This window comes from Papilio polytes, unplaced genomic scaffold (genome assembly GCF_000836215.1).
Source record: "Papilio polytes unplaced genomic scaffold, Ppol_1.0 DF823980.1, whole genome shotgun sequence".
Taxonomy (NCBI): domain Eukaryota; kingdom Metazoa; phylum Arthropoda; class Insecta; order Lepidoptera; family Papilionidae; genus Papilio; species Papilio polytes.
Window position 1 is genome coordinate 2127820 of NW_013525224.1, and position 21725 is coordinate 2149544.

The 21725-nt window shown below is 35.6% G+C and overlaps 1 protein-coding gene across 1 annotated transcript in view; it reads right to left on the bottom strand.

The window, feature by feature from the left end:
- Positions 1-6149: 6149 nt before the first annotated feature.
- LOC106101611 (B-cell lymphoma/leukemia 11A) overlaps positions 6150-21725 on the bottom strand; it is a 34218-nt gene continuing 18642 nt past the window's right edge. The window contains exons 2-5 of the mRNA XM_013280899.1: positions 20168-20341; positions 19852-20055; positions 19444-19629; positions 6150-9680 (exon numbers count right to left, since the gene is read on the bottom strand). Of these exons, the coding sequence (XP_013136353.1) occupies positions 7687-9680; positions 19444-19629; positions 19852-20055; positions 20168-20341 (2558 nt within the window). The 3' untranslated portion in view covers positions 6150-7686. The remainder of the gene's footprint in view (positions 9681-19443; positions 19630-19851; positions 20056-20167; positions 20342-21725) is intronic.

Below are 21725 nucleotides of genomic sequence, written 5' to 3' on the forward strand. Positions count from 1 at the left end.
AAGCACAAATGAGCGAGGCGAGTTGCGCCTGCCATAGCCGACCGACACCTGTGGTAAGGACAGTGTTACACTGAGAACAACTCAAAGAACATTATTGTTTCCCAGTAAGATAAAGAACGTAATCCGATTTGATGTGCGGAGTCAGTGTCGATATCCAAAGTTAGGATGCTCTGTATCACCAGCCTATTTGCTTTTCATATGAAAGTTGATCTCAGATGTTAAAACTATGCGACTATTTCCTAAGGTGGATTTTACAAGAAGGTTTTTGTGTCAAGACAAGTGTGAGAAAATAAATATTAAATTTTATCAGGCAAAATGTTAAAATGAAAGCTATACGTAGTATTTTTATTAAATGAGGTTTATTGGCACAAAAATTATTATTTAGGGACACTAGTTTCCCCCTTGATGTAACCAGGCCTTTGAAGAAAATGTCTCCCTTTCACCTTCTACTTTCGCTTGGATAATCTTATTTTTGAGCCAAACACGGCATTCTAAGTATAAGCCTGCTTACAATAAAGTCTAATATGCTATATCAAGGCTACAGAAGTTAAAATGTATTACCTTTTATTGTGATCCTCAACACGGATTAAGAGAGAGCGCGGTTTTGAATTTTGATTCGGATTGTGTAGCGAACGACTTGGCCATTCAAATTAGACCTCTCACGGATTATTTGTTGGCTCTGTTCTAATCTGATTGCAAAATATTCGGGAGGCGAGGGGGGTCAGAGATACTGGTCGGTGGTAACTATGCACACCTATTTTGTCTATTGCTTTGATTACATTCTCAGGAGTGTCTTTAATGAAGATTTTGAATGGAAATGACGTGGTTTTAGATGTCTTTAGACTTAAAATGAGTGTTTGATTATAATATATAACGATACAATTTAAAAAAATGTAAACAAGTGCATTTGAAAGAGAAAACATCTCTGCAACCTTCTAACTTCTGTGACGTCTATTGGCAGCGTTTTTCTATTGGCGAATTTTAGATGGTCGTTGGCTTGTTTGCGATCTTTTATAGTAAAATAAAAAACGAACGCTAAACAAAATACCGTAATAATTAAAAACGGTACATTGGTCCTACATAACCGGTTTGTTTCGTAGGATATAACATTAAGGTCCCTACAGTAAGGGCGTTTTAACCCTTCACGTGGGCCCTGTACCAGAGTGACCTCGGCGACCCATTTCCCCGTCTTTCTCTAAAAATTATAACCCTTTAGGCGCGTGCGCTTTGTGGGGATAAAATGTTATTTTCTACTAATAAAGTTTTATTATTTATTATGGAATATGTCGTTGCGTGTTGTCACAGTTATTGTCAGTTTTGATGTCCTGATAACTTATTGGTTTTGAATTGGAATAAATGTTGGGGTTAGTTAATGTATGTTACTTAGTTATTTACATTTTTTTTTATTTATCTGTACAGGGGTTTTTTTCGTGAAGCGACGATAACGCCCCATAAGTCTAAAACTAACAAAACTCAATTATCTAACTTCTTTCTTAAACAGATGTCGGCCAAATCAGACACCATCCCGTAATCGTTCGTAGACTGGTAAGCCAGGAGAGTATTTAAGTGACCGACATTACATCCATAAACCTTAAAATAATTAAGTCTAAACATTCCAATACAAGCGTTTTTACATTTTAAACATCATTTTATCATCAAAGACATCTATTTATTTAATCGCGAATTGATGCAATATTACCAATAAATGTTAAAAAGAAGTAATTTACGAACGTAGTTATATAGATTATTAATTTATGTATCGTAAGTACGTATGTCTAGGCGCAGTTTATTTTACTAGATTAACTTTTTTCGACTACATTAGAGACTGACTAAAAAGACGATTATCGTCAAATTTTGGCGTTCAGTCGAGATATTTTTTGACTAATTCTTTCAATTATGTAACGCACATCCGTAATGCGAATATTAAAAACTTGCGAATTTTTCGTTAACATTCAAATATCGAACATTAGTATTTGATTCGAATTTCGAATATAATAATTGTTAGACTCCATACTACACGTACTACACCGACGGATTCACCGTTAAATCTGGATTGCACCCTTGCTCTATTTGTATAATATTTTTATGAATATAGTTGGAAGTGAAATTAGAAAACTGCAAACCAGTTTTGTACTCACCCTTTGCACATGCAAAATTTCATTTTGGTATTGTGTGTGAAAGCAGATGGCCATTGCAATATTGCAAATAATGACCGTTGAAAACCAGTTCTGTATACATAACAGAAATTGTTTGGCTTACTGTTTAAACGTAGAAATCATTGATCACTTTTAAAAATTATGTACACTTTTACTTCGAAAAGTTTTCAATGGCCTTTTTTTATTTATTATCATATACGCTTCCTGTATAACTTTTTTATTTTGTTTTTTTTACAGTATAAATAGCAAACTTGCATCTGGAACTGAGCTAATCACCAACGCCAACAGACACCTAATACCAGTCAAACTACAAAATCGTCGCCTGCTATTGCTAAAAAAAAAAGAATATCGTAGCGTGATCTTTAGTAACTGTTAGTACTAACACTGAATAAAATCTTTAACATCTAAAAAATTCTATTCTTCTGCTATCCCAGCTATAATAGAATTTATTTCATTTCGAATTAAAAATAAAATAAAAAAGATTCAGACGTGATCTTCGATCGAGCTCTCCCTGCGCGTGGTTTGTCCGTCTAAACATACATATAGGGATACAATATAAAAGCTGCGCTTAAAAAAGGATCAATCAAGTGTCCGGTACGTGTCCGGCCGGGCGGGGTCCCAGTGGCGCCGCCTATTGGTCAGTCCCGCCGGCCACTGCCGCTAGGGTGTCGACATCTATAAGACCCTTGATAGTTTTATGCTTATTGGAAACTCATAGGGTTGATACCTTTTGCCCGAATAAAGCATACTCATATCAGTTTTGGCATGGCATTATTTTTAATTATATTACTAATATTGGGTTGTATTTTATCAAAATATAAAAACCTTTTTTTGTAGATCAAGTTACTTAATTGTTTAGAGGTCATCATTTTTTCACTCTGGAATGCTTTACGGGAATTAGTAGAAAATAAAATAAAAATAAATATCAAAACAAAAGTAACATCAAGTCTGATTTATTCCGTACATTAAACTCTTACATCGGTTTGAATAGAGCATTTTAAAATGTCCACCAGAATTCAAGGTATATTTAACATGATCGTTAAAGTAAAACGAACTTAAAAGCTGTGAGAATATAGTTCAAATTTCTTTCAATGTGGTTCACAAAATACGGTGCAAATTAGAGTGATGTTGAGAAGTTTTATCTGCCAGTTTCCCTAGAGTCTGACCACGCTTAATAATGTAGAAAACATGACAACTTCGGTACTTCATTAATAGCCATTATGGCGCAATGCAGTTTGCAGTACTATTGCTATTTGGACAGAAGTTAGCTCTGGTAATAGTAAAGAGTAATGGTCGCTTTATTTCGCTTAATGTGTTCTTCAACAACCTTTTAGAAAGAAAACATTTGTAAATACTGTTAGGAACAAAATTAGTACCGTGCTATAGAATTGGCGCAACTCTAGATTATCGGCATAAACGTCCCGTCCCTAGCTGACAGCTGTCAATGTCACTAGAAGTATGGATAGATTGGCGCGCAAGCTGGGTCTTGACGAGAAGTGTTGCTCTGAGTTAAAAGCGACAGTATCAATTAAATAAGTTGTCTAAAAATACATAAAGCAAAACAAACACATAAATTATTTTTTACACTATAATACTAATTTGTAATACAAATCTTAAAGTATGAATTCATAAGATTTAATTTAACACACAAAAGTGTCTCTGCAATTTTTTTTTGTCGTGATAGGTTTTGCGCCATCTGTTGTTAGAGTACTATACTAAAGTAACAAAATCCAATATCAATCTTTGGATTGCTTTACTAGAGCTGCGATATTATTGGATTGTATTCATTTTCTAATAAGATTTACTTGGGGCCACGAAAACTACGAATATTATAAAAAAATAAATTTCTTTAAATGTTTTATTTATAATCCTAAAATATATTAGGTCGATATGCTATCGCGTGCTATTTTTTCTTTGTCATGGAATTTATTCGATTCCTGTACTATCTAAACGTTTTTTGATAAAGTTTTCTTTGACTAGAAATTTTGTTTAAAATATCTTCTAATAATAACTTGAGTATTTAAATAAAATTCTTCATAAAAAGTTTACAATTTTCGAGAGTAACATTTTTAAACTAAAGTGAAACGTCAAGTTGTAGCTATTGCACAAGAGATGGCGCTGGGCAATTTGATGTTTTAATTGGAATGCAAGTACAGACAACAATGAGAATTTCATATACATAAAAAAAACTCAATTCTTTTTTTATATTAATACTGTTCATAGAACAATTTTTATGAATTTGAATTATTATTAGCGTCAAGTAAATTGGTAATCTCAAAATTTTGTTATAGTAGAGGGCGTTGGTGTTGCTGTCTGAGGTGTGATGCAGAGGTGTCTTTGGTTTTATTTTATCCACAGAAGATTTTCTTATAAATACGTTGAAATTAGAAAACAAAAGTCTTACAAGAATAATCTCATATTGAACCAAGTTGTTACACCAGAATTTATTCGATATTCATTAAAAATGTTAATTTTTTAATTGAAACAAATTCTTTTTACTTCTTAAGAGTGTTAATCGCGATGCATGAGTTTGACACTTTTGATATGTTTTAAGAATTTAAGGTAATTAAAATATAAAAATAATGTGGTTACACACCTGAAAGTACCAATTTATTAAATCCAATATGATTTACCATATGAGAACTTTCAATTAGAATTGTACACTTTCGTGTCTTGTTGCGTGAAATCTTGTAATGTCAGCTTTTCTCCACAAGATGGCACTAACCGTTAAGTTCCATATTGAATTTCCACAATTGGATTCTATTAGTTCTTTTATCTTTTTAAATTATCAGTTTAATATGTATTAGTGCAAGGGTTCAATTTTTTTAATAAAATATTTGGTTAGGTTTCTTTATTTGGACCTTTTTTATTTTCTGAAAAGTCTGTAACATACTTTGTACTCTGGTACTCTGGTACAAAGTATGTTACAATTTGGTACTCGACTATTTGAAATGTATATCAAAAGAAATATTTACTTATGGAATTGTGTAAAAATGTTAAAGAATATTCTAGGACTCGTATTTAATAAGCGGATAAAAGATTTTTACTTAACCTACTCATTGCTATTTACTGCAATTACGTTATTCATAAAAATCTGAACCATTACTGTTCAAGTGTGTAGAAACTCAAGATTTTTCATATGTAACTTGAAGACCTAGTTTTAAAATTTCATATTTACAATTTATTTAAAACTTCAAGTAGTAATTTTATAAGGATTAAGGTAAAATTATAAATAAAATAAATTCAAGTTTGATTATATGCATCTATCTTTTAAATAATTATGTATGTGAAAATTAATTATGTAATTTTTTTTTAAGTTTTTAAGACCGTTGACCACGATCCCACCGACTGAGAGGGAAGATGTGGTCGTAAGATAGTACGCGCTACCCTGATAAACTCTCATTCACTCTTTTCTTGAAGGAATTTAATATGTATAATGTAATACTCTGCATTGGATATCCTAGGCCTAATTCTATCATATCTGACTTTTATTCTATTCATTTTTTCTTTCTTTCTAGTCACCCCTAACTTAGGTTACAGAGCACAGAGCAGGAAGAGAAAGGTAAACAGCATTTATTTATCAGCAAAGTGAATTAATATGTTCTTATTAAGTGGTAATAGTTTTTTATTTATTTTTATAATAGCTTTCGCAACTACGTACGAGTGAAATAAAAATTAAATAATATGGATTAGCCAATGTGCTCTTCCAGACTATCCTCTACAACTATAGAGATCTCTTCAGCAGTTTAGGCTACAAACCCTAACAAACATTCATCCATCTAAACTTTCGTATTTTGATGTTACTAAGATTACTGAAACTTGATTGTTGTTTGCAATTGGCTGCAATTAATGGTATTTGGTTGAAAAAATCAAACGACAAATTTGAATAACAAATCGTGGATATTTATTGAAATAAAAATAATAAAAAATGAAAAATAATAAAAACAGTTCATCTTTCACATAGAGATAGTTACACGATAAAATTTGTCTTAGTTTTTTTTTTCGCTATTTTGTCTCCGCTTCCCGCCGGCGCTTGTACTAAGTTGGAAATAATTTTACAACTATATTTCGAACATCCAATATAGTCTTCACAAAACATAAAATCAAAAACTAGGTAAAACTGAATTATTTGAAATTATTGCAGGATCCTATATTTTGAGAAGACGTATATTTTAAAATGAATATTCAATTAATGAGCAATTTAATCATATTTATAATTTGCAGAATTGTTACAGATTCGTAGTTCGCAAATACAATAGCATTTTTTTTTTTCAAATTTAAATCAACAAGTCATTTTATTCCTCTAAATTGACTCACTGATCGATTTTGAAACAATTAGTTCATTAATTTTATTAGGACTTGTCCACATTATGCTTACTACATTTCAAACACAATGTGAAGAGGTCCTAATTTAAGAGATTGTTGTCGACATCGGAGACAAAATTTCTATTCATAATTTACTTACAATTATCTAATATAAATTCTATTATAATTTACATTAAGTACGTATACTGAAAGATTTTAAACTTGGACTAATTTAGTTACTAGTGAAATAATTTTCACGAATTTAAAATCACAAGTAAATATTAAAAAAACAAACTGGAATATCGTTCAGTCTTAACAAAAACACTATTACCCATTTACGAGAAAAAAAGCGAAGAGATTTGCGAGATATCGAATTTTTCAAAATATTTTTTTTTTAATTTAGTTTGATTTAAACACTTATTAGATAGGGAAATACCTTGTTATAACACCTACCCTTATAATCGATATCAATTTCGCTTTCTACATCACTAATTTTATCGATTACAGGAAACTCACCGTATTTTTTGCCGAATATTTTGTGATTATTTTAATATTTTCCAAAAGTTAATGTTACAGATAACACAAACATCAATAAGTAGCTTCTCAATTTACACAAACACTTACACTTATGACAAATATTTACAAGAGTTTTATCTAGGATAGGAAACATTTTGCTTGTAGGTACATAATATTCTAAAAATTACTAAACAACTTACACCGAAAAACACATACTACCGATACTATGAAGATCTTAATAAATACTGGAAAAATTGTATTAATTGACACTATACAGCTTAATGAACTAAAATATATCGTAAATTAAAATAGCTAACTTTGGCATTGGTTTCCTCGAATTTTTACAATCAATAAAACGATAGAATGTAACATAAAGATTCCTAGTACAGCCTCGAACGTAAATAACCAAAAAAACTCGAGCTAACATCAACAATACAACTGGAACTGTAACACTCAATACAAGAGATATGTCACTAAATATAGCAGATAAATTAATGCCCTTCGGAGTTTGTATTTTTGGGCTAAAATTGCTTAAACATTTGTTAACTCCTTAAGACTAGAAATTGAACATCTTTCCACTCGAACTTAATGTAAAGTCAAATGTGAACGTCCGTGATACAGCGAAATGCATCTGCTCGAAGTTTGAGCGTTAGAAGATTTGGCTGGGCGGTGCGGGCGGCGGCAGGCGCAGCCCGCCCCACGGGTAGAGTCACGAGGCTTCGTCTCGACACGCGTTCGAGTCGTCGGACAAAGCGAGTGCCCCACCGTTACTTTGATTCACAACACATTTGCGCATATGCTTCTCCAACGTCGATGGTACCGAGAATGGCATCTCGCAGAATCTGCAACGGTATACGTCTTTCCCGAGTCTGCCGTGTGTCTTCATATGCCTCGTCAGCTTCGAACTCTGAGCACATGCATATGAACATAACTCGCATTTATACGGCTTTTCACCCGTATGCGATCGTCTGTGTACCGTCAGGTTTGAGCAGTTTTTGAACACTTTGCCACAAAACTCACAGGTGTCATTTCGCCTTCCATCTTTTGATTTAAGCAGTGAATTTTGTAATAATCCATTGCTGCTGTTTTTGAGGCCATCAAAAATATTATCTGGCGGACGCTGAGCATGTAACGTCGGTAACCACCAACCTTCCCCCCGTTCCATGTCCAGCTTCATACGTTTAGATGCTTCGAATGGATTCTCAAAAGGGTTGAACAGGGGATGTGGTTGAGGAGGCATTTTTGCAAATTCCTCTTTTAATCGCAATGCAGCAGTCGGCGGCATTCCGTTAGGTTTGTCCGAAGGAGGACCATTATTATTATCGCGGTCCTTTGCTAGTTGCCATTTAAGTGAATTTCCAGACTCCTGTAAAGCCTGTTTGAAGGCTTCGCTATATTGCGCAATATTTGAAAGACCAAATTTATCCATTAATTCCCCGACAACGGATGCCGAAGGTGGATGTGCAGGTATTGCTGGAGTTTGTTTACGAGGTGGCGCAGACGGTGCGCTACCGTTTGATACTGTCAAATCTTCTGCTTCTTCTATATCATCTCCATCCTCATTCTCTTCCTCCTCTTCTCCATCTAACTCCTCGTCTTCTAGTTCATCTTCCGAGTCGTCTTCACCAGTATCACCACCAGACTCACCATCCTCGGTGGTCGCGTCTGGGGCTCGATGAATTTTCATGTGTCGTTTTAACTTTGATGCCTTTTCGAATGCTTCATCACATTCTGTACATTTATAAGGCTTTTCACCTGTATGTGAACGCCGATGAACCATGAGGCTATTTTCGAATCGGAATTTTTTACCACAAAATTCACAAGAATGCACCGTTTCTTCGTTATTGCGTTTCACTGTTGGCGTAGCAGTGCGTTCAGTGGGAGGGGCGTCAGCAGCTTGTGGTTCGACTCTCCTATTGGGTGAAATGGAGCTATGCGGCCTCGTGGCTTCTCGAGGCGCGTCCACCGTTCCGGCTCCGGCGCCCGCCGGTGGAGTCTGACCGACTCGGGAGGGCGACGGGGAAGCGAACGGCGGCGAATGCTTCCTGGGGCTAGGAGAGCTCGAATTGCCTGTGGCCGCCCCTGGACTGGTCGTACCTGCCAGTTGCCGCAAGCGCTGCGAGTAAAAATCCAGCTGGGGTTCGAGAGAGAGTGGTTGAGAAACCGGTGGTGGTCTATCTCGAGCCGAGAGAGATGTCGGTATCGCTGGGGAGCGATCAGCTGGCGATGGGAATGGTTGGTGAGGAGGCAGAGAATTGGCAGCTACAGCTGCCGCAGCTGCTGCCAGATTAAGGCCATGGTGGCGAAACTGCTCTGATACCAATTGTTCCATCCGAAAGCGATGGTCATGATGATTTGGCCGCGCAAATAGCGGCGTAGGAGGAACAGATGGATGAGCCAGTGGCGGTAGGCTGCCCGGTAGTGGCATTCTGAGAAGACCTCCAACACCAAACGGCGAATGCATGTCAGGTGGTGGTAATAAGGGATGGTGGCGTAACGATGGAGGTGGTAAAGGCGCGCCGGTAGAAGAACACCCTGAACTAGAGGATGAAGTACTTGACGTAGAGTGGTTCTGCTTGTTCTGCGGTTGCGGCATAGCTTCCACGTAAATTTTAACTCCATGAACGTGTTGAACGTGCTGTAGTAGCCTCCACGCAGAGTGCACTCGTGCTTTACACGTCGAGCAGACATAGTTGCTTGGTTCTGTTGGCAAAGAGAAAAAATAGGTTACATTTTTGATAAAACGAAAAAACGTGAAGATGGAATTGCTCCCGGATCGGAGATTTACAGCAATATTAACACGGGCAAAGTGTCTAGTAATAGCTCTCACATATCGTAGTGTTGGGCCTAGGGTAGGCGCGTGGCGCGCATGTTAATAAGCCGAAGGTCCGAGGGCTCCGAACGTCGGCGGCCGTGAGTGATCGCCCTTTCGTGTCTCGGGTGATTCATGCACCTCTAAAATCTTATGAAATATACGCGGGCCGGGATCACGTACGGACGCGGGTTAAGACTGTTGATATTGAAATCTATATGTAACACTATCCCGGTAACAGAAAATTGTCGTTACAGTTCGTATTCCTGTTTCAGACAACTTTACAAATGTTTTGTATCCTGACTAAATTGGTAATTTCAAGAACAACTAAATCATCATACACTACATGATATCGTTTTCCAAAATCGGTTCAAACAAATATGGATATAATTTATTGACTGTATGAAACAGTAGCAACAAAACAAAATAGCATGCGTACATAAATCGCATCAATCACTGTTTTGACATACAAGTATATCTTTTAATGCTAATTTAGAAGCGTCATAGATAACATAAGTGAAGCGTACGACGATCTCCTATACAGATAAGCGGGAAGAATTGAGATCACGTGGTCAAGACGCGTTTATGCCCGCGCCCCAATACTAGTCGGTAATTCTATTGCTCATTGTGAGGCCGAGACAAATTTTATTGTGGACACCATTGTATTGTATCACGACTCAACGAGCTTATAGTGATGAGCTTCGGATATGAGTTATTATTTATTTGGTTTATTATTTAATTAAATGTATTGAACCACACAGATCAATATTACTCTAACATGCTGATAGTATAATATACCGTAGTTTGTTTACTACATTACTATTATTATTTTATTTTATTTTGGAATTTAATAGGTACTGTCATTTGTTAGTAATAATGAAATGCGATGTAAGATTAATAATTTACAAATACTGTTTACGTACTTTTTGGTATTAAGGTTCCAGTAATACATTCTAACTTCTATAAGGTTGTTTCATATGAGTTTATGTTTTAGATCAATCAGTTCCTTACTATTTGACGCGGCAGTTTGCATCACTAGAGGCGGTAGGCGCGGTCGATAAACGATCTTGACTTTTAAGACGATTATTGAATTGTAACGGTCAGATTGTGACCGTAAAAAAATGTATACGGCGTGTTCTCAGTTTCGTTGCATATAGAAAAGGTTTGTTTATGTATATGTTCAAACATACGTTACTTATTAGTTTTTATTGTTTTAAAACTTACAAAGATAAATTTATGAATAAATGCTTTGTTGGTTTAACATCTCATACTTGATACTTCATACTTATAAATGCGAAAGTTTGGATGGATGGATCTTAACGTATCTCGATGGAATCTCACCAATCTCATAGATTACGTACAAGTTATATCACTAATACGATTTTTAAATTTTAAGTATCAATTAACTCGTAATTGTCTACTAAAATGTTTTTATTTTTAAACAAATAAGATATTAAACTTTTTTTTTTTTAAATGTATTTAGTGCTGTATAGATTTTAAATCATCCTGTATCCTAAGTACCGCATGTATTTGTATCGTAAGATCATAACACTACATTTTGACCTTTTTGTCAAGACCATTGTTCATTGTGTTGCTTTGGTCAATGGATGGGACCTACTGGCCACAAAATATCATTCAGTTAATATCATTAAATATAATAACACATTTAAAATGATTGTCGCAAAAACTTTGTTTTTAAATGTTAAGTAATTGAATTTTATTTTAAGCAAGACTGTTAAAAGTTGGAGATTTTCTGGTAAATAAAAAAACAGTAATAATTGTGGCATAGAATGTGAAATGCAAATTTATTTTGTATCTGTCTATAAATGTGTTCGTAGTTAATAAGATCATTGTAAGATATCTGAACCGTACAAGATCCATCACTGTCATAACTAAAAGAAGCCAACAGAAGCCAATAGACAAGTCCTTCCAAAGATAGAATTAGAAATGAATCGATTATCAATCGTATCCGGTTACAATAAGACTTAATCTAATGTTATCGGAAAATAGATTCGTTTTAAACCGATTACCGAATATTCGATTATTCATGCGATTATATCGATGGTCCGATGTGTGATGATAGTGATAATTAAACAATAAACCGCGTGGGCCCCGTGTGCCACGGATCGAGGACACCGTTTAATCCTAACGCTTAACAATACTCTTATCTGTGGGAGGTTTGATTGTATTTTAATATATTTGCGAGTACATTTACATATGTTATGATGGGAAATAAATATGACATTCAAAATGATGGTAATTTTACTTGTATACGTATGACGAATCTCAATGAAGGTTCCGAACTTCAGTTAAAAACTTTGAATGCATCACTTTTAAAACAGTAAGCTCTATTTCTGTTATTTTATCTATATATGTACTTACAAATAAATTTGAATTTTTGTGTGTATTGAAATAATTGAAAAAGTGGACCGATTTTAAAAATTCTTTTACCATTAACAAGCTACGTTGTCAGTGAGTACTCGTGTTACATATGTTATATTTATATGTTATATTTTTTAAGAATAGAATGTTGAATATTATGAATATTTGTAAATATACTTCACTAGTAAAAATGAATATCAAATTTATAAAAACATTTTCAAGTCCAAGTTCAAAAGGTACCGTGGTTCCGCAGTCTCTTACATCGTGCGGGTAGACACAAATGCTTAACAACCGTTTCGATTTCAAAAGGCAATCACTGATTATGGGCATTGTGTGGGCTGCGAACCAGTGGCGAGTGAAATTTTTAAACATCACCACCCGTCTGACCCCCACCCCTTATCTTAAGGGGGGTTAAAATGGGCAGGAAAAGCGTTATCCGATGGTCGTATTTACTACACGGACAATAGAAAAGGGATTGAAGCTGGATGTTGTTTGGAACGCTTGTTACAGATTTGTAAAATGTTATTTATTATGAATAAGAGAAGAAGAGCTTTTTTATGTTAGAGTTCACATGTCTAGCAATATTAAACAGTTATCATTTTTCTAAGGGTTGAAAGTGTAATATGCCGAGAGATTTCTGGTGCCTACAACAATCATATCTTACTAATATTATAAATGCGAAAGTTACGATGGATGGATGGATGTTTGTTAGAGTTTGTACTTTAAACGACCGAAGGGATTTGAATGAAAGTTAGCATAGATGTAGAAGATAGTCTGGAAGAACACATAGGGTACTTGTTTTTGATGTTTTATAAATCCACGCGGACGGAATCGCGGGCGAAAGCTAGTAATTACATAATTTTAAACATGAAATTACAAGTCCAATGAAAAAAAAATTTTCTCACATACATGGTAAACTTCTACTGAAGCAGTTTGAGTAGAAAACAATAGCACAAATATATTTTGTCTTTTAGTTCTGGTACAAATAATTTAAAAGTAAATGGGATGGGGCTCGGAAAGTAATACGAAGTATAAAGCAGGTGGTACGGCACGGCCGATTCAATTACTCCGTTTTGACATCGTTTTTATTGCGCACGATTTATATCTAAAGGTAGAAGTCGTGAGGTCTCAGTTTATCTGTACAATGTTCCGTTCTCATGCACTTGAGTATAATGTTATTTAGACAACTCACTTAGCCCGGTCATGTGAGGTCGCAGTAATATGGATAATAATTTAAAATAAGTTAATAATGTGATTTGTAATAACTTGAGATAATTGAATAACAAGTGTGAAGATTATTGTTAATTTTAAACATTTCATAAATATAACTTATTTAGTAGGTATTATGAACTTAAACTTGGAATAAACAGTAGAGTAAAGGCTATTTCTTATCCCTGAATAATGTACGGTTTTTGTGGTATCTATACATTTATCTATTTTAATGTTACGATTTTATATTTAGTGATTGGTGCGTAGTTGAACATGGCCTTCAAAACATGGAAGCGTTTAAAATGTCACAAGCAATCGATCAATGCAATATGTCGATTAATATGCATATTTGATAGGAATGTTGCCTTAAGTTCCGCTTTGAGCTATATTGTTTTTTATTTTTTGTTTAACATAGAAGTGTATATTCGACATACAATTGAATTATCAAAAATTAAGATTGCTCATATTTCTGCGTAATATTATCAAATTATTAAGTTGAAAATAAGTAAAGTGTAAGAAAATACGAAGACGTGTTATATAGGCGCTTTGCGACCGGAAACCGCCGGAGCGACTTCCGGCGACGCGGCGCGCGCACGCCAGCGCCTCTAGCGGACATTTCCAGACGCTCCATAAGCTTTAAGTGGGAATGTGCTTTAACTTTGAAAAAGTGTTGCAGTCTTTTTTGTATTTTCACTTGATATTATCAATGTACATATAATAATAGACAAAATAAACAAATAAATATAAATATTTTGTTAGTGATTTTAATTATAAATCACATCTTACTAATAATAAAAATACTTCAGCCCTATGATCGTCTACTTTTACATATCAGGCGACATATATTTCGTACAATGGATGATTATCTCAATCGTAAAATGAGTATTTAGATTCGTAACGAGCTAAGTCCCTATCATCTAGTTTGAAATAAGAACGCCTAGTCGGGGTACCTCGCCATCGACTTGTTATGCGGCGGATGTCCGTCGCGCCGCTGCTCTGAATGACCGTCTTCCGCCCCCCACCACGTCTCACCCCACTCATCCCTTCACTGACACCCCCGAGGCTCACGTGGGGCAAACCGAGCGCTGCAAATTGCCGTAAGGTGCTACACATGCTCGAAAAATCATTTTAGCTGCAAGTTGGTACTTTCAATGTTTTTAATTTTACAACATAGTTGTAAGCATTTTTATTTCAATCAACATAAGGTTAATTTTGGTATACGAACCGTTAATACATTAAGAAATAGTTGAATTTGCGCATAAAGTTACGACTAATTTATGAATATTTCAGTGGCTTAGCATGGATATGACGCATTTTACACATGTCACAGACATGAACAAATAACGGTTAAATGACCGCTTCGACCGAACCATATTTTACACAAGTGTTTTTTTGTTTAACGAAACGTATGTGGAACAAAAAACTGACCCCGACCTGTTTAAAATATTTTCTACATGTTTCATAAATAAAGATAGACGAGACATTTTTAAAACAATTTTAATGTTTATTTAAAAATTACGATAACAATAGCATTTCTTAACCAACAAGTTTAGTTTAATTTCAACGAAACTATTTGATTAATTTAGACTATTTTTCCTTCAGAGCAAAATTCTCCCTAACCAATAAATTATAAATATTTCTCGTTTCGTGCGTTACTTGATTAGCTCACCAACCTTTTTGAATGCAATAAAACTAAGATGGCGTCGTGTCCACACCCATTTCCATCGGCACTTCGCTAAAACTCAGATTTGTGTAAACTATCGCGTTACTTTACAAATTGTTTTCACAGTCACACCCTACCGCACAAATTCGTTACGCCCTTGTCTGGGGCGTACGTCATTATTGGAATAAATTCAATAACTATAATAATTTTAAACAGTTACTTACTTAGAATTAAACTGCTATTCAATTCCCTAAGAATACGGTCTGATTTTACTAAGTCGTTAAGTTTATGGTTACAAAAATCGTTAACAAGCAATTAGAAATGTTTAAATTTTATCATACTTCATATTTAACTTCCTCATAGTAAATAGCGAAATTTTGGATGGACGTTTAATGAAATAGGACTCAACAGATCTCGATTAATTGCTCTGATCTTGTCCATAGTTAGGAAAAACACATAGGTATTTTCTATTACATGTTTTTTTCCGCGCGTACTAAGTTGCCGGCAACAGCTAATCAAGCTTAAAAAACCTACCATTATAAATATATTATTTTGACAAATTTAGCTCATAAACCAATGACGAAACCGCGTCCTCCGAAAATTCTTATGAGACAAAATGCGATCTCCAAAATTGGTCTGTCCTTGTTGGCCAGATGTGAGGGGCTATTTTAAACTCGTAATAACCGTTGTCGACACGTGTGTGACGACCATTACCACATATTACAAAAAATTGGAGAAAAAACAATAAAATGTTCGGATGGGGAGTGTTTGGGGACATCAAAGTGGACGCGGTTAAAAATTTATTTCACTTTTGCTACAGTTTTAATAATACCCTTACTTTATGTTTTCGAAATATATGATACTTTTAATAATCGTGATAGTATTTGTTAAGTTTAGTATAATTTATTACACAATTTAATTGGTAGTAAATACTTAGTTATAAACCGATCGAAAGTTTCTTGAAAATTTTATTTGGTAACTTTAAAAAAAAGAATCGACTTTTCTTCGTAATGTTTGGAAAATCCTATCTTGAAAATATCTAACGTGTCAAATCATCTTAAGTTCTCCGAATAGTCATCTATCATAGAATAAATCTATGATATATTTACCGCAGCGGGCGCATTATCACCATTCCTAAATCAGCTATCAACGGACTCTTTTCACTAAAAGGGTGAGCCACACTATAGAAAAGGTTGACCCTTCATAAAGACTTATCACTTCATATACAAAATAAGGTTCTACTAATCCTACGAATACCAGACGAAATGAAAGCCTAAATACAGATGTCATAAAGTTCAAATCACAATACCCGCACCACAACGATGAGATCTCGTCAAACTTAGCGGTAGTTTTTTCACAACAATCTCCTCTCGGACTTAACTTACGTTATCTCGCCTACGAACGTCACGAGGAATAGAAAACCCGCACATACATAATAAGGACGATATTTCTAAAGAAATTTAAATTCGCCCGCAAAGGTCCTGAGATAGGATTAAAGATTGGGCGTCGAGATGGCCCTTTGTGGCCGACCCTTAAGAAAACATGTCTTGATATGGAAATATCTCGGACGGAACTTTGTTGTGGAATCATTTACGACTGCGATAAGACGAACAGAGAGCGAATAAAACTTGAATGTGTGTATTTTATTTTAATTTTCGTCCAGTGACAAACGTTGGCCTATCATGTCAATGGTTATTGCACATGGGTGAACGCGAAGTGCGTCATTGTTCGGTGCGGCCTGACCGATCGTTTATCGATGCGGCGGACCGTGCACTCTCGAGTATAAAGGATAATTTTTATCTGTGGTCAACGCAAAGGGTTGGTTAAATCGATATTTAATGCATCAGCAATCGCAAACCGATCGAATAGAGGATGCTCCACTAACTTCGCAATTTAAAAATACTGTTTTGTATTAAAAAACAAAATCCAATCATGGTTTTGTTTCAAAGCCATGAGATATCCCACTGTCAGGATTGCTTGAAATATAAATGTACATCAAATATTGAACGTATAGCCACAATACAAAACAACTCAATAATTCCATCCAAAACTACAAAGTCCGACAATAAATTCATTAATTTTAAAACAAACCGAACCGAACAAACGCTGGACCCAGTCTGCACTTGAGTCAATATTTATTTTGATATAAATATGTGACGGCCATCGCTGCTGCCTCGTTTTGTCATGTTAATGACTGTAACAATGACACCTTGTGGACACAATATAAAATATTACACGCAGCAAGCCTTTGTCACGACCACGGTAAAGAAATTAACCATAGTATGGAAATGCCACGTTCACATAAAGATCATCCAACAGCTGTGGATAGTTAAAATTTTAATCATGATGCGAGTGCATAGCTTTCTTTCTTCTATTTATAGTCGCTTACCGAATAGTCAAAGGCCACGCATCGGGCACGAGACAATCTTCCCCTCACCTTTCCCATAGAAAAGACGTCACTTCTAAAATTAAAACCCACTTATTTAAAACCCGCCACTTAGCCACCTTCCCGGCTGTACAAAAACTAAAAATATCATCGAGCATTGTGTCACGCTCAAAGAAGTTCCATAGGTCACGGCGACGCACGACGCACCACGTGTCAGGAACACGCCAAACATTTTTTATCTTCGAAAAAATTATAAAAGACCTCTCTAACAATGGGACTCCGGTAGCATCTTTGACAATTATAATATCTGAGTCGTTCGCTTCCGCAACGGCGTTAACGTCAACAGATCGTCCTTCGATATTAAACTTTAAACAGATATAATAACTGCTGAATATTCAATGACCATCGTACAAAACACGAGCTCTTTTGTTAATAGCATCGTGATGGTTAACATAAGGGTCATCACAAAGGCGAGAGATAACAATGCGCGCACGTCAATCGTGTGCTCATGCAAATAATTTTTTTCTTCAAAAACATCCCCTTTATCTGTTACGAAAGCGATGGGGTTAATTAATATGTAAAAAATAATACAATTAAAATTAAGGTCCCCTATAAGTCGTCACGAGGTCAAACTTAACTGTCACCATTACAATATTCTTATTTGACATTGCTGCGCATTGTTTGTAGATTTATAGTGGATACTGTTTTGTTTCTGTTCATTCGTTTAGTATATTATGATATTTTATAGCTACTGAACCCTTTTATTGAATAAGCCTGCTTGACAGCTCACTCGAAGGGGTTAATATGAACGTTTAGGATAAACTCAATAAGCCGAGACAACTGGTGCTGAAGCAAAACCTGCAATTGACATCTCTATGATAGCGCAATCGAATACCCAGGCGCCGGTGCGATTCCAACTCGTATTTCCAACGACCGAAACTTTACAATTGTTATTGAAAACAAAACGGAAAGGACAATAGTAAGGAATATGAAATAATTAATATTTCTGGTTATTTCGCCATTAAGTGCAACTTTAACCAGGCGAGCTGTTGCACAAAGCGGCTGACAGAATGCGGGTCGAAAATTTTGAACGCTGCACGATTTTCGGGTTTAAGGAGGCTTTTGTTGTGCAACGGTTTAATACAAAAGTGTCAAATGACGGCACATCTGCTCCCACAAAGGGTTACGCTCGGGGATAGATTATTTTTCGAACCACCCCCGCAAGATTGCTCGCTTATACAGATGTCCCAACTTACTTGAGGATTTAAATTCATCCTATATTTTCTGTATTAGTAATAAATACGAAGATAATATTTATAGATAGTCTTAATCGAGTTGGATGTTTTAATTTTCATTTTTATATTAACTTAAATGGTCTTTTAAACTTTTATTTCAGTTTTACCAAATAATAGTAAAGTGTATTTCGAATGTTCACCAAAGACTGGCCAATACTTTACCCAAATAGTTAATTGTAAGACGTAAAGAAAATAATTCTAATCGTTTTCTGTTGATGTAGATAGGCGTGATTTAATTCCACGTCTAATGTTTTGTATAAATCATACTGTATAAGGTGTGCCTATTTTCGAAGTGATGCGATTAAGCTTCTATCCTGAATGTATGTTCGAAGCATGACGTAAGCATCCCGTGCGCGTCCAGTATTGTTGTTGTGCAACATCTTGCGCGATGTAGGACAAAGGAAACGGAGCGTGACGATAAAATTGTCTCCACAGCCCAAAATCTTTTCTTGTTGTCAAGTCAGATCGTAACAATCATTAATATAACACTAAATACCACACCTACATGTTAACGGTGACGTGCAGTTTTAAACTGAATCTGTCGCCTTTGTCCTATTCTATTTTAGTTAACGTCCTAGCATCGTGACAATATTTTTACCTTTTAATTGATAGACATAGCATTATGTGGCATGTCCTCCGTATATTAACGCATAAATACATAATCGTCAGTTCCTTTCCGCAACATTCTTACATCTTGTGATAGTAAATTTGACACTTACCACTATGCATCGTATTCGACTCCGCGTCAGCTACTTCAGTCCTAGATTTCTTATGGTCCTCCGGTGAGCCCGACGTGTCCATATGTTCCTGTTTGATCTTAGGTTTGATGTCCTCGTCTGGAGAACTTGATGGCATAGGGGAGGTTGACGCTCTTCTTTTCGGCGTCGAAGCTTCCGCGTCTCCTTCTACATGTAACAGTTTCTTTGATTAGTTGAATTTATAATAGCAATACTAATTATTTCAGTTAGTAAACAAAGTAGGAACTGAGACATTATCAGACTTCTTTCAAATCGCTTTAATTTATTTCAGAGCATCTCATATACGGCTTTTAACAACGACTGATAATTCTGTGTTTATAACTACGTATTCCTGAACAAATTAGTAGATAAAAATATTATATTACGTACCATCCAAAAGCCTTTTCGGAGTACTTGATGCTCCACCATCTTCGATGAGATCAGGCGGTGCTATCGAGGGGCTGACGAGAGGCGGAGTGTGCACCCTGCTGTTTGGAGGTCTTCTGGCTGTCAGTAGCGACGGCCTCCGTCCACTCGAGTTCCCCGTCGCCACCTGCCCTGTTCTCGAACCATCTTCTTGGTCAGAGTTAGGCCCTAGTAAAAGAAAAAGGATTTCGTGAGATTTTACTTCTTGATGTACTATCGTAATGTAATTGCTACAGCGTGGATATTTATAACTTTAGGGTTGTTGTCGATGCTTTCTTACCTGCGCTGTAGCAGTGATAGGTGAGATCCTTATCGCAGGAGGAGACTTTGTGCTGTATGAAGCGCACAATGTCTGCGAGGGCGAAGGCGCGACGGCAGGCACCGCAGGTGAGCGTGTCGGCCGGCACGCCCGGGCTCGGGGAGCCACCGCCCTCTGCCGCGCTGTCCGCATCCGCTGCAAAAGAAAACATCATTAAACCATATAACAGTATCTATTATTTAAAATAACTGAGCGAAAATGGAAAACAAAGAACATGCATTATGCTTGATTCCAAAAATAGTTTTGTACTTAATTGAAATCAGCTGTCTTAAGCTACTTTACATTCTTAATCTTCGTAAGAAATCGGTTAAATGTTTTATTTCATCTAAACTTCAACTTTCAGAATAGAAATATTATTTTTTTTTGTCAATACGAGCAACGTTATTAAAATAATTTCACAACTTTCATACAAAATTTTCGGATATAAAAGATCCCGTTGTTATACGTGTCCAACTAAAGTCAATGCAGCATATGGTCAGTGTCACTACCTTACAATACTTTAAAGTGTGAAATTACATTTAATAGTAGGTTGTAAGTCACGGTGTTATGGTATAAGGTGTCAGTTGTAAGATTTGACCACTTATCTTTCAATGGACAAAAGGGAATAATGAGTATGTTTCGACTGCGGTCCATGTTTTTGAATGGCCCAGTATAATTTTGTTGTGACAGGAAAGTACGGCAGATGCTGCGTTTGCGTTACTTAAAGTTAATTGTGGGCTGTCATAAAAACTTATTATTAACTTTGACTGAATTTAAAACGTCTATATCATTGTTAGAGAACATTTGCTTGGTAACTTAAAAGTTTTACTTTTCATTATTGTAATAATTGTAAATGTAACAAGAAGTTACTCTAAAAGTTATTTAAAAACCACGTTATAATACAAATGTAACCAACACTGAATGTAAATTCACCAACTGTATTCCACTAATACATGACGACCTCGTACGTTTTTAATTACCTAATAAATAAGGCGGCGCGACACCATCGCCATCGCGAGAGAATTATAAAGGCGCTTTCATACGCGAGTCGCGCACAATTGGTCGGCACATCAAAGCCGTTCGCGAGCTAATTTCACATAAGCATCGTGCAGACGCCCTTACGTTCCGTCCTCTCTTATTATTATTATTCTTTCTTCAGTTTCTTTGTAAAAGAAAGTAGGCCGTACTTAGTGCTCGCAGGGGTGACTTGAAACCGGAGTATAAAATTAATATCGCGGTAAAAAAGTTCGTGATTCGACCGCTCTGTGTACAATATTCCACTCGGTTTGTTTAGGGGGTTTATTATGTAAATGTGACATTGTATTGACGTATTTTTTACAGATTTGTTTAAACGGCCCGGCTCGTGGCAAACGGATATGTTTTTCATCACTTCCTTGTTTAATGGATTGTCTTTTTTGTATGTTTTAATTTGTTTAGTCAGCGTTAACGATGTCGCGTGCTACTCGCATGTATTCAATATCATTTTTATTCATCACTTAGTAGAGTATAGTTCACATATAAAGGAGGCCATAATTTTATA